The 16,168-nt window shown below is 35.6% G+C and overlaps 2 protein-coding genes across 2 annotated transcripts; both read right to left on the bottom strand.

The window, feature by feature from the left end:
- Positions 1-800: 800 nt before the first annotated feature.
- LOC147402529 (ATP-dependent Clp protease proteolytic subunit 5, chloroplastic-like) lies at positions 801-5,334 on the bottom strand. The gene is made up of 9 exons (XM_086444219.1): positions 5,071-5,334; positions 4,883-4,996; positions 4,650-4,767; positions 4,474-4,566; positions 3,061-3,106; positions 2,899-2,971; positions 2,017-2,051; positions 1,812-1,900; positions 801-1,202 (listed from the first exon to the last, which is right to left on the bottom strand). The coding sequence occupies exons 1-9, from the start codon at positions 5,193-5,195 to the stop codon at positions 999-1,001; spliced, it is 897 nt and encodes a 298-aa protein (XP_086300345.1). The 5' UTR covers positions 5,196-5,334; the 3' UTR covers positions 801-998.
- A 663-nt stretch (positions 5,335-5,997) lies between these two features.
- Positions 5,998-15,141, bottom strand: LOC147402530 (protein SEMI-ROLLED LEAF 2). Its single transcript, XM_086444218.1, has 20 exons — positions 14,986-15,141; positions 14,399-14,536; positions 13,660-13,734; positions 13,447-13,562; positions 12,881-12,995; positions 12,125-12,253; positions 11,906-11,953; positions 11,635-11,825; positions 11,329-11,525; positions 10,644-10,927; positions 10,400-10,549; positions 9,872-10,261; positions 9,530-9,679; positions 9,318-9,396; positions 9,053-9,177; positions 8,128-8,319; positions 7,898-8,038; positions 7,640-7,777; positions 7,086-7,292; positions 5,998-6,347 (listed from the first exon to the last, which is right to left on the bottom strand). The coding sequence occupies exons 2-20, from the start codon at positions 14,531-14,533 to the stop codon at positions 6,231-6,233; spliced, it is 2,979 nt and encodes a 992-aa protein (XP_086300344.1). The 5' UTR covers positions 14,534-14,536; positions 14,986-15,141; the 3' UTR covers positions 5,998-6,230.
- Positions 15,142-16,168: the final 1,027 nt, after the last annotated feature.

A 16,168-nucleotide genomic window follows, 5' to 3' on the forward strand; every position in this document is an offset into this window, starting at 1 on the left:
AAATCAACAGTCACATTATTCGTGAGAAAATTCAGTCAGGCTTGATTCGCATCACATACATTCCTAGTGATCAACTAGTTGATGTCCTTGCCAAACTTCTTGGTTTTTTAATCTCGTACACAAGTTTGATGTTCACAATGTTCACACACCAACTCGAGGGGGAGTATTAGGAAAGTCAATGTAATCCCCAAAGCTAATGCCTTAATTCTTGTACATTCTTTATTATATTTTTCTTAATAAGATACTAGAAGATTGGATCATTTCTCTATATATACCTTTTGTAATCTGTTGTACAGTAGGAAAAGACAAGAGAGTTCATTTCAGATTTCATCTTCAACCTCTGTTTTCTCTCTACTTTGTTTCAATTTTATTATATTATATTAAATTATAACATTGATATAATAAAAACAATACAATATTATATTATCTCTACCCACCCCTGCGAATCAGGTTCGTTATAGAGTGACAAATCGCAAACCCAAATCAAGCAAACCAGGACGAGGTAACGTACCTCTGACATTTAAGGATTGTTAGCTAAAATAAAATTACTGAGTCTGCTTAATTGAAGATATCCAATTGATCTGCAGACTTCACTTCATAAACGAAGACTAAAAAAGATTCAATTTATAATTCAATGTAATAAGACATTCCAAGTTCAAAACAAGCAATGGATTTCAACAAAAGGAATCCTTGGGTTTTCTATATTCCGCATGTAGGATGTATACACGATGTATCCAGTGGTGCAAGCAAGCTCAAGCATGTTTCAGTCTTAGATTGAATTTGGAAGCTGCGCAGCTTAATTTAACACATGAACTGTTTCTCACGTTTTATATCGGATGATAAATAGTTCACATTTGTGCCTGTGTGATGGAGAGTGGTATCCATTATCAATGAGAAAAACCAATATAATACCATTATCATTCAAGTTAGCTCCTGAACGCAGCCATTGGATAGAAATATTAATTAATGTGGGGATTTGACAAACTCAAGACTGGTTTTTACTGATCAGCAATTGCAGCAAGCGGGTGAAGAACTTTTAGAGGATTCAGGATAACACCATCAATGAGCCCATATTCTTTCGCTTCTTTCGCACTCATAAAATAATCACGGTCTGTGTCCTGATTAATCTTGTCTAGGCTTTGACCGGTGAGGAAAGAGAGATACCCATTCAAAGTAGCCTTGTGATGCAGCATCTCATTTGCCTAGGGAACGACAATATAACAAAAATACCAAAAGAACAAATATGGTAAGGAATTCCAAGAATGAAAAAGAGAGATTCAAGTACAATAGATGTCATGCTAGCCTATACATATCAGATCCCTGTTGGTGGGTTACTAGTATAGCGATAAATGGTGTGCAACACTATTTGATGGGTTGCAACAACATAAACCTGCATGCCAACACAAACTTTTTTGTGTAAGCTGGACTTGAACCTGCCTCGAAGTTGCATTGTAATATGTCAACCAACTATACCAACTTTATTGATTGTAACATGTCAATGTGTACTTCCAGGACCTTCTCCCGTATTTTTTTTTGGACCATTCAAAAAGAGGCAATATATGGTTACAATCAGCTATCCTATCAGGCCCACCAGACTTGCACCAATGTCATTCATGAATCCTATTTTATAACAAATTGATGGGACATTAGATTTCCTATTTTATAACTAATTGACAGGCCATTACATTTCTACAAGACACTATAGTAGGTTGTACATGTATGTGCATCAATGAAGCTAATTGGGCATGGCATATATCTGCCTGGAAATCAAAGATGCCTTGGAAAGAGTGAAAGGGAGAGAAAAGTCCTACCTGGACGTCTATGTCGGTTTGTCCACCTTGTGCCCCACCAAGAGGCTGATGGATCATTATCCTTGAGTTTGGTAAGCTGTAACGTTTTCCTTCATTGACAAGGATCGTGAATGAGAAAAATAAGATAACACATATTTAAGAAAAACCCATTATCGTAAAATGAAAGCTTCATCATTATCTAGAAAGAGCCAGATAAATGGGTTACCCTTGGTACCGGCACACAGAAGGAAAGCCCCCATACTGTTCATGAAAAGGCAAACATTGGTATGTGATATCAGTTGACTGAAACATGCATATATGAACAGACCACAACCAATTTATAGATAAAAATAGCATGTTGAATAGTTGGCAACAGAACTACTATCATCAAGGTACTAAACTTCAACTTTGCAAAAAACTTCAGACAGTTGTTGAACATTTATTTCCAAAAATTTCACCAGCATAGTAAAGTTTTATGCACCATTGCTAAGAGGTTGAAAAACAGTATGATGGTTCAGGATTTGGAAAACAAGATATAATACACTCAGAACTCATTTTAACATGGGAAAAAACATTTGAGTAACAATATTTAAGAACAATAGCATTTGACATGTACCGACACAAGTACATTGAGAGCCATAATAAATAATTGCTCAACTTAATGCCATAGCCCCCCTCCCACCTAGCCCTCAGTCAAAATGAAGCAAGTCTCAACTGAGATGATGCCATCTAAAATAGTTGTTACGAAGAAAAAGGGAGGCACCTATGAAATCATGTAAAACCTATGGAATACGGTAGCAGATGGTTGGGTGCCAGTGCTACAGAATTCATGGTTAATCCCATGAATGAAATCCATTTTGTGACAGGAGAATTTTCCAGACTGTTTTGGGCATTGCCTCTGCAGGGACACATGCAAAAATAAATGTTTTCTGTAAAAATATTCAAACATAAACTCCTATAAATACTTCTTGTGAGCCCAAGAGAAACTGAAACAATCTTGGTGTTTTTCTATGGCAAAACAAGGTGTATTCTAATGGGGGCAAGAATGAAGAGATGTAAAACCGCACCAAAATAAAAGAATGACTTCTATAACAATGAATGTTCGTACCTAGCTGCAAGTCCAACACACACTGTGGAAACATCAGGTCTAATATGCCTCATGGTATCGAATATAGCCATACCTAAAAGGGTAGAAGATGCAAGTTAGATGAAAATGGAACTATTGATAGTCTCAGCATTTCCAATTACACTGGATACAAGAATATGTTACCAGCTGTAACAGATCCTCCTGGAGAGTTCACATACATGATAATATCCTGTTCAAAAAAATAAAGAAATAGATTAGGGGAATAAAATATTGTTCAGTGTCCTTCCATGTTATTTTGTTAGGATTTATGAATATAAAAAAATGAAAATACTAGGTAGGAGCCGCAACTGCAAAACAATTATTATCCAATCGTATGCAACTGAGAATAAAAATATTATATTAGAGTTTCAACATGACGTGAGCAGCCAAAAAGTCTGACTTGGATTCCCAAAGGTCACAATTTTTCACAAAAGATTAATGATGATGGAGAACCTCATAAAAATAAAAAGCACAACGTATTTTGCAGCACAGCAATTTTTGCCTAAAATATTCAATAAAATGCAATATATATTTACTGGAGTCAGTGGCCAATGTTCAGTATCTCTAGGCAGAGTCACCTTTAGTCTTTGATGCCAGCACATTCAGGTGATTTAAATGGAGCTAACAATCACCATATCCCTGGTGATCACCATCTGCTGGAATTCATGTTGCCTCAAAATCTAGACCTAAGATATTGATCCCTTAATAATATATATTTAAAAAATAATAATAATAATGAAGCCATATTATATGGGTTCCAATGCCTGCACGGATCACGCGGGCCCAGTAAAGCAACAATTATTATGATAATTATAAAAACGGCATCTTGTCCCACATCTAGAGGGGTTTCCTCACCAATAACATGATATGAGGGAAAAGGGAACATAGTAAGCATTTTTTTTTTCTTCTGATAAGTAGAACTTTATTTCAGAAAATATAAGAATGTACAAAAGGCAGTCGAGGTGACTGACCTGAAGGCACAAAGAGAAAAGACTACTTCGAACACACAAACTCCCACCTAAACTTTAAACTCAAAAAGGAGTTTACACCAAAAAGAAAACAGCAACCCAATACTATTTAAACTGATTTCCTGAAATGAGGACCCCACTCCTTGGAACACTCTCTTGTTCCTCTCCAATCAGAACCTCCAACACACTACAAATGGCAGAAAGCTCCACAGGATTCTCGTCCTCCCAGAGAATATAGTATGCATTTTGAAACCAAGATTCCCCAAAAATGTGGGTTGAGTGCAAGGTGTGAAACTTGCAGACCTTTGACAAGGTTAATGTTTATTTGATGATTATGAATACAAACTAAACTACATTCCTATTATGGTATTACAACAGATACAAGCTTCAAGTTATCACCTTTAAATGCTCAAATATACCATTGGCTTCATGAATTATTAAAATCCCTAGAACTAATGTTTCAAATCCAATTTAATTTCCAAATCCTACCGCAAAATGATCCAAACCCAACCATTAACATAAAAGAAAAAGTAAATTACAAATAAACAGTTAAGTAAAAACAGTATATAAAAAAAACAGTAAAAAAAACCTTGTTAGGATCAATGGCATCGAGATGGAGAAGCTGAGCAACAATAATGTTCCCCATGTCATCGTCAACGGCTCCTCCACAACGTATTATTCTCTAACAATTCAGCTCCATTAATAACCAAAAAACTAGTCAAAAGAATTTCACGATTCATCCAAAAGAAATTAAGAAAATCTTACATGCTGAAATAGCTGACTAACAATACTCTGGAAGCGCTCTTGTACCATAGGTGGCGGCCCTTGACCTCCTTGCACGTAAGAAGGGAAGAACAATGAAGATGGAATTTGCAAATCATCCCTAACATAACAATCAATTAAACAAATCAAACACTCCGCCGATAGGAAAGAAGAAAAAAAATCATTGAACAGTGAATCTTGCAAAAGAGCTGAGATAAAGTTAAAAAACCCTAAACCTTATAGACCAAATCCCTTGCCCAGAACTTCGTTCCTGTGCCCGAATTCCATCAGAATAGATAGCTCTTGCTGAAGAAATCCGTCGTTTTCTTGAGATAGATCTTCTTAAGTCCCTGTAAATACAAAAATTCTCTGAAATTCGGAAAATTTTCAAAAGAAATCTGAGGAAGAAAGGAGAGAGAAATACCTTGATTGAAAAGGTTCGAAGGAAATGGAGAGTTTCTGAGTTTCAGAGCAAGAACTAGGGTTTGATAAAGCAAGATAGTTGAATCTGAGAGCTGATGTCGATGTGGAGACGCACGAATTGGCCATTTCCGTTTACACCTTAATTTCTCCTATTAACACTCCTCCGCTAGATTTAGCTGAGTTCTGCTTAATTTTAGCGGGATATTCTTCTTCGGTTTTTTGTTTTATTTAGACTCTTATCTGCTAAAAAAAATACATACATATTATATTACATAAAGGCGCGCCGGAGTATTTTAGCAGGAGAACTTGTTATGCGCATGAAACACACTGCGTAATATAACATCAAGTCGTTATCATGCGCACAAGAGAAGTGATCCTTAAATTGAAATAATCTCAGCCTTAGATTTGGATCAAGCGGTGTGAAGACAAGGACCTACACATTGTCCAAAGGAAAAATAAAAGTTAAAAAACTAACCTCAAACTACAGTTAAGGATTTAATGTACCTGCCTGCTTGGGATTCCCAACTTGTACAAATCTCTAGGAAAGGGATCTGATCTCTACTAAATATGTGCTTTGATGGGTTGAAAATAGAAAAGTCCATTCTCAGTTTTTCTAGGTTCAGGTCCCTGGAAATCTTGTAACTTTTACTTACAACACACCAATCTATCTGGAAATTTAAAGGTAGTTTGGAAATAGATTGGTATGTTATAAGTAAAAGTTGGTAGAAACCCACCAATGAAAAATGTGCAAGAAAATGTTTTCTCCCAAAAAATGAGCTTTTCAGATGCGTAGTTTAAAATCTCGTTCCATTTCAAAATGTTAAGGCAGAAACTTTTTCCGAGATGAAACATTACAGAAGAACAATGTTCAGTTTTTTACCACTTCAGTGTTCAATCTCTTAGAGATTGAGAGAGAGAGATTAGATCATAAGGAGAAGTAACTTTGGACAGCACCATTGGCCTCTCATTACCATCTGATTCGATTAAAAAATACACAAATTAACAGCAGTTACAGTCAAATCAAGAACATAATAATGTATACAACAATTGAGCAGAGTAGCTCTGAAATGTTTGAAACACGACATCAACAGTTAAACTAGAATTCCTAATCACAACATTACAAGTTAGAAGACGGATAATGAGGCAAAGTAGCTTCTTTTGTTAACACCCAGCTGCTTTCAGGAAGTTGTCAAATGGGCTCGCAGGGGGCAGTCTCAGAGCCAACCAAGGTTCTGTTGGCAAACCACCTCCTTGACTTGGCCCGACATCACTGGTTATCTACATTGACACAAAACAAACTCAAAAAAAACTGCAGAAATTGAGGGTGATAAAACTAAAGAACACAATTAAAGTAATATTGTCAATGATGGGTTATTATAATAATCATGACCACCCATGATTCTCAACATTAAATGTGATGGTTTCTTTTACCATTTCTAGCATATCTATATTTCTTTTTTGACAATTCTTTTAGAGAGCTGCTATTAGCACCCCAATTAAAAATAAAGAAAATAAGCGAATGGTTGAGAATGTGTAAAATCTGGGGTGCCAATACAAGCTATCTCGCTTTTTTTTTTTTGCTAGATTTCTTCTATTTTTAGGGTTCAGGATTTTATATGAACCCTAATCATAATTGTAAACAACTACTGAAATTGTTTAGACGAGTGTTATAATGTTTTGTAATAGTGAGATTTTAATTTGAGCCAAACCCTCGTAATGTTTGAAGAATATGTTTACTCTTTAATTGGGTTGTGATAAATGAGTTCAAATTGGAGTGTAATTAGTAAAAGTTGGCAGCAGGTCTCTTCTTTTATACGTACTTGTATTTATTCACCAATTACTTCGAGCTATTATACGATGTTTTACATGCTTTTTTACAAATTGAAAATCTTTTTATTGGGAAAATAAAAGTAAACATTATAATCATAAGTAGAGACCAGTATCAAGTATTGTAGAGTATGTTGAGCAAACCACATGCCATAATAGACTCATTTGGCTGATAGAGTTAAGCTTTACCTTCCTGATCGCTGACCGCCTGTCGCCAGGCAAAGTCAGCAACAACTTCTCAGCTGCTTTTGAGTCGTTGGTCTCATGAGCCAACCAGCTCGACAACTTTTTCCTTGTTCCCGTACCAAGAGCCTCACACTGACTAGCCATTGTGCTGTACGATAGGGGTGAATTTGAGAAGGATCCACCAGCCACCTGACCAGCTACCTCAAGTGCCTGATCCCATGTGACATGGGTTACAAACAAAATAAAAGACAAAGCACACTAACAATGAACTATACAATGCATGCATGTCATTTACATAAGTAAATTTGACAATATATGCTTTAGATGGAATGATCTTTGTAATCATTGATGCTTTATTTTCCTTCTTGTTCTTTGTGAGGCTTCCTCAGCCACCTTGTATTTGAATTTCTTTTATCAATATATTATACTTTTCAAAATAAAAATTTGACAACATATGCAGACTATGTGACTAGAAAATACATATATGCGCATGTTATTTACATAAGCAATGTGTGTGAATGCATTTATCCATAGGAAGAGATGGAGAAAGAGATTACTGTTTCAAGCAGCTGCCCAACACTAATAACGTGTGACAACGATGGGGAAGGATGTATTTTGGGGATAAAGCGGGACAAGTCTGTAATGGATGATTCACTACTGGCATCTTCCTCAATGGTCACATTTGTCGGGAAATCCTGTAAATCACAATACCCATCAATAGTATCAAACTATGTGTGAAAACTGAAGGACCTGATTAACCAAGTATGTCTTGATATTAGACAAGAGAACCCCACAAAAAAAAAAAAATTGCATACCCCATCGAAAGAAAGGGACTCATTAGAAAGGCCCATCATCTTACGGTGGTCCAATTCATATCTTGATTGTGGACCAAACAAGAACGCATCATCAGGAGTGAATGCTTGTGACAGTTGCTGAGCCACCTCATCCTTGTCCATCTTAACAAGAACAACAAACAGGTTAGGATTCAGAAAAGTAAGCAGAGGACATAAGAAAGTCTGCTCAGTCAATGAGGTGAGATGGCTACCTCTGTTATGCTGGACAGGCTTGGAATTAAGATTTCCAGTAAAGCCTTGTCAGATTTGTGCACATTCTCCCTTAACTCGGAGAGTGAGTACAAGGCAGCTTGATTATCAGTGGTGGATCCATATTCTCTCACATCTGCCTGAGGCTTGACATGTACTTGCAGATCATCACCAATGCTCAAATATGGATCAACCTGATTTTCAAGGAAATATTTGTTGACTTGTTAGTGAGTAATTGAATATCAAAGGTGATAATATAAAATATAATGTCACTCCAGGAAAACCCAGACATTGATGGCTAGAGAACTCTCGGCCAGACAGAGTTATACTTTTCATCCATCTTGAACTTTACTCTTATGGATATGTTAAACCAGAAGTATGTGTAGTAAGGCCTAGTTAGGTAACAACAGAAATTGAAAAACACTTCCCTTAGTACGGTTTTAAGTCTACTAAGGGTCGTTCTGCTCAAATGGATTGCCACATTGGCAAATCCAACACCACAGCCTCTAGATTTCATGGAAAAACTCAGATACAATATATATTATTTTATTTTATTTTTAAAATGGACAGCTACCGAACTTCCATGGAACTCCCAAATTTAAAATTAAAATTCAACAGTGAAAATTAACTTTTTTTTCAAAGTTCATAGAATCTTCTCCTCTACAACCCCGTGGCATCGGATCATGTTTTTTGACACCACGACATGAGGTCAACAACCCTTAGTAAGAGTTGAAATCTGACTAAGTTAGTAAGGCTAATTGGACTAAAACACTTGGAATAACAGAAAAACCCTCAAACCTAATTAATTAAAAAGAGCTCGACATAGCCTGAGTCAACAAAGATGACTGAGGAATGGTATTCCAATATACTCCCCCATGAAGGTCTGGAGTAAATGAAAAATAAATATTGCATATTAAGAAAACTTACATTATATTCAACCAACGATTTAAGAAAGTCATTCAGAACAGGAATATGATAGATATTTGCGGTAAACATCAACATCGCTGTTGCTAATGTAAAAAGTGATCTCTGGCATGTCGACGGCAACATCCCTGCCAAGGTGATGAAAGACAAACATAAATTGCATGTATTTCAAACTTTTTTAAATTCAAAGATTTTTCCAACCCCAGTATTTGGGATGATTAGTAGATGATGATGATAACAATATTAGATAACATTCTCGATTCTTTACCATTATTAGGATCCAGAGCAATATTTCTTATAGATAGTGGAAGCTGGAAGAAGTGGACAACAAAGTTGTGATTGGGGTTCTGCAACATCAGAAGCTTGAGAAGGTGAAAAAGGAATCATTCACATGGGAACGCCTAGACAATAGACTCAAAAGTATATGGTGCAAAAACCAAAAAATAAAAACCCATAGTATCGCAGAGAGAGAGAGATCACCCTAAGGCGTGAAGAAATAAGTGTCAAACTGAAAGAATGAGCAATTGCTTCAAAGCTTGAAGGCATATTGTCCGGAAGACTGGCTTGTATCCAGAACGAAGAAAGCAGTTGAGTTGTTTGATCCTCATTTAATTGTAGGATATTTGGTTCCTGCATGAAGCCAATCTTTCATTCATTAGAGACGCAGTAAAAGAACCCTAGCTTTCTGTGCAGATACAAGACGAGGGAAAAAAAAAACCTACGAGAGAGATATAGCCAATAAAGCAGTACTTTCATTCCAATACAACAAATGGAGACAAAGGGAAAAAAAAAAAAAAAGAAGGATTAATGCAGACTACTTACTGTATCTGCAGAGGTGGTTGATCCAGCTGTCCTTTCAATGATAGAACTTATTTTGTAAAAATTGGGCGAATTTTTACGGACCCGTCCCTGCTTCCACTCTTCTTCAAGATGCTCTTTTTCCTTATAGTCACCGTGGGAGTCAGTCCCATCCTTTTCCTTGCGGAGCTTTTCAAGTAGGGCAGTAGCAGAGGCCAATGCAGATGCAGTTTTGGACTGCCATCTCCTTGGTTCATATGGATTCCCGGATCTCAATGAAGTGAATTCGTATCTGGGATGGTTAGAACTTGGAATGAGGAGAACAACAAATATTTGGTGAGCCACTACACGTGCTTCAACGTCTGGATGCACCATGGTTTTCAAAAGTTGGACAAGAAGAGCCTCGGGAAAGACCTGTAAAAAACAAAGGGTAAAAAAAAAAACAATGCAGCAATTCAAACAGAAATTACAGTGCCATGGATGATTTGTGGGGAAGTTTGAATAACGAAGAGAATAATTTTGAGACGATATAAGGAGACAAGTTCATCGCACCTGTTGTGAATGTGAGCGAAGAGACACTGAAGAAATTATATGAGCGAGAATCAACATGGATCCAATCGTTGCCCTTGCAACAACTTCAACAGGTTGAAGCTTCTCCAGTGTGATCGCCATCATGTCAAATAATGGCTGTGCATCACCAATCTAATAGAAGCCGATTCAAAACAAGAAACATCAATGAGAGCAAAAAAAAAAAAAAAAAAACTAATCTAATAAATAGCAAAGAAAAATAATTTACCCCTTTAGCAATTTCTACTAAGCAATCTTCAATAGAATTTTGGAGTGAAATATTCAAGTTCAATTCTTGTTGACCAGCCAATTCAACTGTGGCTTGAAGACTCTTTCTCAAATGTCTGCACAAGTCACTGACAATTCCAACTTCAGTGACTATAACTCGTGATCTGAATTGACGAGCCAAAGTAGCAGCGATCTGAATAATATCAGATTTAACTTGGGGATCATGAGCAACATTTTTATGGTCCAGATGTCGGATAATAGCTGCTAAAATCAATTGCTCATTGCCTGGAAGAAGATCAAATACAAGTGGAAAAAAAAAACAAGATCAGTGTCTTCCATAAGATTTTCCACATCAGACAATCAGAAAAAACAATTTTTTTCAGCAGATTGAAACCAGTTCAACAAAAGTAACAATTGTTTTTCCCAAAGCAGCAAACCCTAGAAAGCCCAATGTATCATGTATCATTAGTAACAACATGAGTAAAACAAAATAAAGGTTAAATGAAAAAGTGGTGAGTGTTCAACAATTGCAGAAAAAATATTTAAACAAACTGAGATGTGTTGGAGAATGTGCATCAATATGAGTCTAACATGTGAGTTCAACACAGTGTCAGTGTCACCAATAAAGCAAATCGAAGGGCCTTGTTACATGGGAAGAAAAAGATAGCAAGGGCAGGAAAACTAACCAGAATTCTCCATAAAGTAAGACATGTCAGACAGAACAACCATCGCCAACCCTTGTCGAGGAACCCAGTGTCGTCCGATGTCAAAGTAGTTGAACATTGGATCCAATACCCGACGCATTGTTGTACTCTCCTTTGCCAGTTCCACCAGTTTCTGGATGCAAATTTGAGCCCAGATCTTTGGCATCTCAATCTCTTCTCTATAATTAAAGTGCAGCAAATATATTAGCTAAAGTCCACATATCAAGCACAAAAAATCAAGAGCAATCCTATTTGTTAAACTTTCAATATGGAGTTCTTAATTGCTACCTTGTCAAAAGAGAAGAATCTTTCTTTTCTGGGCGTGGCCTGATGATCATGTAGCTTGGACTAACATCACCCGCACCGGCTCTTGCTTCAGATCTAACTACTTCATCTACCCAATTATGATGTGATTCCCCTCTTTCATCATCTACAAGATGTGTATCCGGCTCATAGTTATCCAATATGGCTTGCACAATCTGCATTAAGGTTAAATCTACATGTCAGGATGGATGCATTACCTTATTACCAAACACCATCAATATGTGAAAGCACTTACTTCATCAAAATCAGTAAAAATGTGCGAAAACTCTCCCATAAACCAAACCTGAAATGCGAAAAACCAGTGAAATATGAACATAATGGTATATCTATTCTTAAAAACATACTTCCAAATTTACTAAATGGAGCTTTAAAATTAGGTACAAGAAATTAGCAAAATATTGCATAGCCAATGTTCTTGAAATGAATAAAATATTAAATAAGATAAAGCCACTACCATAGCCGAAATGCATTGCAAGCTTGACGCCCTCAAGCAACGCTTTTCATGCTCATCCCCGGACTCATGAGCCATAACACAGACTTTATGGACCAAACTTTCGATATTTTGTGTGTAAGTGCCATCTGCCTGTTCATGCATGAGGTCAGAATAAATGAGAGAACATACCATCGATGCAATCATCATATGGAAACATAAAGAAATGAAAAGAAGTGATAAGACTCCATATGTGGAAGTGAAAAAGAAAGATTCGATATCGATGGATTATTTATCAAAAAAAGTTAGAAAATAACAGATGGGATCAACATATTCCCAGAAATTGTGAACAAATAAGCACCAAATCAAAAATATCAACTTACCCAGGAAAAGAAAAATTGCAGAAATCAAAAATATCAAAGATGGAATCTTTATATTCATTCACACAGTCTGTAACTAGTAATGTATAATATAATGATTAAACAAAGCTGCATTTCCTTCTATATATGGATTGTTTAAAAAAATAAAAATAAATAAATAAATAAAAAGAACTCCATCTCAGACTTCTCAAAATCTAAATAGGAGAAGTAAACATCAAATAGAAAGGACCCACAAGTTAAGAGCATTTTTACTATACAAATGCAACTTTCAGCAATGTAACTCAATTTTGTTATTATCTATACAATTTTTGAAGTACAAAAATGTTGAGAGGATCCACAGGCATTTGTTCAATACACAGGCAAGATTTGTAAAAAATTTCAGTTTCAGTCATAAACTCACCTGACTATAAATGAATCTGGCCAGGGTTTGGCATCCTAGTATCCGCACTGTGTCTTGCTTTGTGTTTTCCAAAAGTTCAGCAACCACGTTTTGCAGGCTGACAGCGAAATATGCCCTAGAGCACAGTATACAAGAGAACAAAATATTAAGATAACTGCAAATCATCAACAGAATTTGAGGGCCTTGGTTACAAAGAGGAATCGAGTAGACAAATTATAACAGACCCACCAATGGTTGCTGGAATAGGTTCATTACGTAGAGGAGACTGATGCACTAAAACTTCTCACATATTTAGTGGCAAGCTTCAATATAAAAGTAAAAGCGAAACAGACCTTTGAAACTCTCATAAAAAATCCAGAACAGGTTACAGTTGAAAATTAAAATTTTAAAGGGCACAATTTTGGATTAAAATGTTGTACATAATCCAATTCTGGGTCACCTTGCTCAAGATATGGGATTAATAGTGAAAAGGGCCGTGATCAAAACCAAATTGAACTTATGAGTACGGAAGTCTTATTGAGCAATAACGAGTAGAATAAAAAGGAAATAAATTCCCCCCCACTTACATCTGCTTCTTACACATGGAAAGTAATTTGTTGTACGTCTCCATTATGATATTAATGAATTTGATGTGATCAGTTCTCAGTTCTTTATATATCCTTTGTTCAAGATAGTTGACAATCTATGGAAAAAGAAAACAAAAACAAATCCGAGAATACAAGTTAGTTGCAACTATTGATGCATAATATATCTTCAAATATATTCAAGAAGGTAACTACCTTTGGTATGCGGAAAGGGTTCTTAGCAGCATATTCACATAATTTTACGATTTTGCGTTCATTCGGAGGACCATCCTGCAAAATTCAAGGGTAAGCTTCTTTGGCAAAGCAACCTATCAGAAAAAAGAAGACTACAAGTTAATTTTCGCATCAGACTTCACACTCATATCGAACTCTCCCATCACCATTGGCCTAATTTCAGTAACAATGGGTATCATCCCATGTTTACACTTCAATTTTAAGTTCAGAATGTAAAAGCCACACACTTCATATATAGGTAACATTGACTAACGTCACATACTATGCACATAATATTCTCATTTCAAAATAAAGCATCCAATATAGTAATGTACGTAAAATAGCTAATATCTTACAATTTCTTTAGTCGAGCAAACCAGGAAGGACAAGACGCAAATAAGAACAAGCAATCCAAGTCATGAAAGCATGCTTAAACAATTATTGTTCAATGGGTACAATTGTACAAACCCTTTTCCTCTTCATGAACCTCAAACAATTTGATGAATATAACATCCCACATTACATTATAAAATGCAATATACACTTCTACCATGTTTATCTTCTTATGTAGCACAGTTTATAGTACACTTTGATCGCTTTGTTGTGGGAGAAATTACCCAAACAGAAATTACATGATTAAATACAACAAAATTCAATTCACACTATATTCTGAGCAAGAAATGCTGACAAATAGTGGAAGAAAAAGCTAGTAAATACTTACAGTGGATTTGGGGAAGATCTCTGCAAGCAGTTTCTTGTATCGCTTGACGGGTTGCCGAGATCTTGACCTCAAAGCAGGACAGCAGACACACATATGTCCACATACAGGAAGAACCCTTCTTGAAATAAACCCCATTTTCTGCACATACCACCCCAAAAAAAAAAAATTGAATATTTTTTATTTTTTATTTGAAAAACCGACTACAAATTCTGTCCTTATGTCTCCAAAGCTTGAACCAACAAAACCCAGCAAATGTAGTTAAATAAACCCAGAAATTGCTCCCAAACATCTAATTTCGAAAAGAAAAAGGAAAAAACCCCAGAACCCATAATGAGCTACAGAACAAGAAAATCACCAACCAAACAGCCCAGAAGAAACTATTACTATAAGCAAGATACAGCAAATGAACTGAAACAAAGTGAAAAATATTCATAAATCAGAATGAACTAAAAAGGGGGAAAAATCAACCCAAAAAACAGCTATAATAAGCTATAATAAAAGGAAATAAAAAATAAACAAAGCGACAAATTAAAGGTAGAAAAGCAAAAAAAATAAAAATAAAAAAATAAAAAGGCAAGAGAATTTACTGTGCACTATAAGAGCAGATTTGAGGAGCGAAATCTCCTCCAAGAGTCCAAAAATTTGCAGACCAACAACAAGAGAAAAAAGCAAGAAGAGTGACAATAAAGAACACAGAAGAGAAGCGCGGGTTTTAACTTAACAGAGAACAAAAAAAAATGATAAATGTGGGAAGGAGAGAAGTCGATCACGTGATCCGCAGTCAGCTTTATTAAGAAAAGAACCTGTTTTGGGTCAGACCCTGAAGACTCCTCAAAGTTCAAATTCCCACTTTTATTTTTAAAATTCATTCTTCCATGGCGGATTTCATTTTCAATTAAAGTTTTTTTTTTCTTTGGAGGGGTTTAAATTAGATTAAAATTATTTAAACACAAAAATGAAATCTTCATCTTTTAATTTTGAATGATACTCTCTAGTTTATTTTGAGTTTCACTATAAAAGTTTCACTTCATATTAAATCAAATTTATCCTTGAAATCAATTATAAATGAAATAATTTTACGACCTTAGAGTATGTATTTATTTTTGTTATAGATTAAGATCACAGAATCGTAGATCATTTGCCTTGGGATACACGTGGGGGGGAGGGGTTGTGATTAAGAAATTATCCACACAAATATACTCCATAGCATAGTATAAGCTGAAGGGACTTTTCTAAGCTCGAATTATAAATTTCGTAGAATTGGACCACGAAGTATCAATCTTTGGTTTTATTTGTTTGTGATCGAGATGATTCAATTAACATCCGTGAATGAGGCTTGTAATCAAGAGAATTTTTTGCTCTTCTTTGTCCTTGTGATTCACATATATTAAAAAAAATAGAAAAAAAATCATTTGAAATATCAAGATGACTTATTTGTATAATTCGTGAATGAGGTGAGCTGTGAAACAAAGTTTCAAAATCATGCTAGATACCCCACAATTGTCATTATGTATGTAGTTTTCCAAGTATTAGGTTAATATTAAAAATCATATTTCACAAGTCAATCATATATTACATGATTAGTTTAATTTTAAAGTCCAAAAGCGATAAAAATAGATGTTAACATATCAAGAAAAAAATATTTATACACACGTACATGTACGTGCATATATACAAAAGCAAGGCTGACTTTGAAGCGGGCAGCCCACTTCAAATTTCGAAGGAACGCTTTTCGTTATAAGACATGTGGCATTTTGAATTTATTTCACG

Source organism: Akebia trifoliata, chromosome 5 (genome assembly GCF_017979445.1).
Source record: "Akebia trifoliata isolate Shusen 1 chromosome 5, ASM1797944v1, whole genome shotgun sequence".
In the NCBI taxonomy this organism is placed as follows: domain Eukaryota; kingdom Viridiplantae; phylum Streptophyta; class Magnoliopsida; order Ranunculales; family Lardizabalaceae; genus Akebia; species Akebia trifoliata.

Excerpts from the sequence above, each read along its gene's own strand:
- LOC147402529 (XM_086444219.1), bottom strand. The coding sequence starts at position 5,195 with ATGGCCAATTCGTGCGTCTCCACATCGACATCAGCTCTCAGATTCAAC. Across the intron at positions 4,567-4,649 it reads TTAGTCAGCTATTTCAGCAT|AGAATAATACGTTGTGGAGG; the intron begins GTAAGATTTTCT and ends CTGAATTGTTAG. Across the intron at positions 2,052-2,898 it reads TGTGTTGGACTTGCAGCTAG|TATGGGGGCTTTCCTTCTGT; the intron begins GTACGAACATTC and ends TTTCATGAACAG.
- LOC147402530 (XM_086444218.1), bottom strand. The coding sequence starts at position 14,533 with ATGGGGTTTATTTCAAGAAGGGTTCTTCCTGTATGTGGACATATGTGT. Across the intron at positions 13,735-14,398 it reads AGATCTTCCCCAAATCCACT|GATGGTCCTCCGAATGAACG; the intron begins GTAAGTATTTAC and ends TGAATTTTGCAG. Across the intron at positions 8,039-8,127 it reads GCCTGTCCAGCATAACAGAG|ATGGACAAGGATGAGGTGGC; the intron begins GTAGCCATCTCA and ends GTTCTTGTTAAG.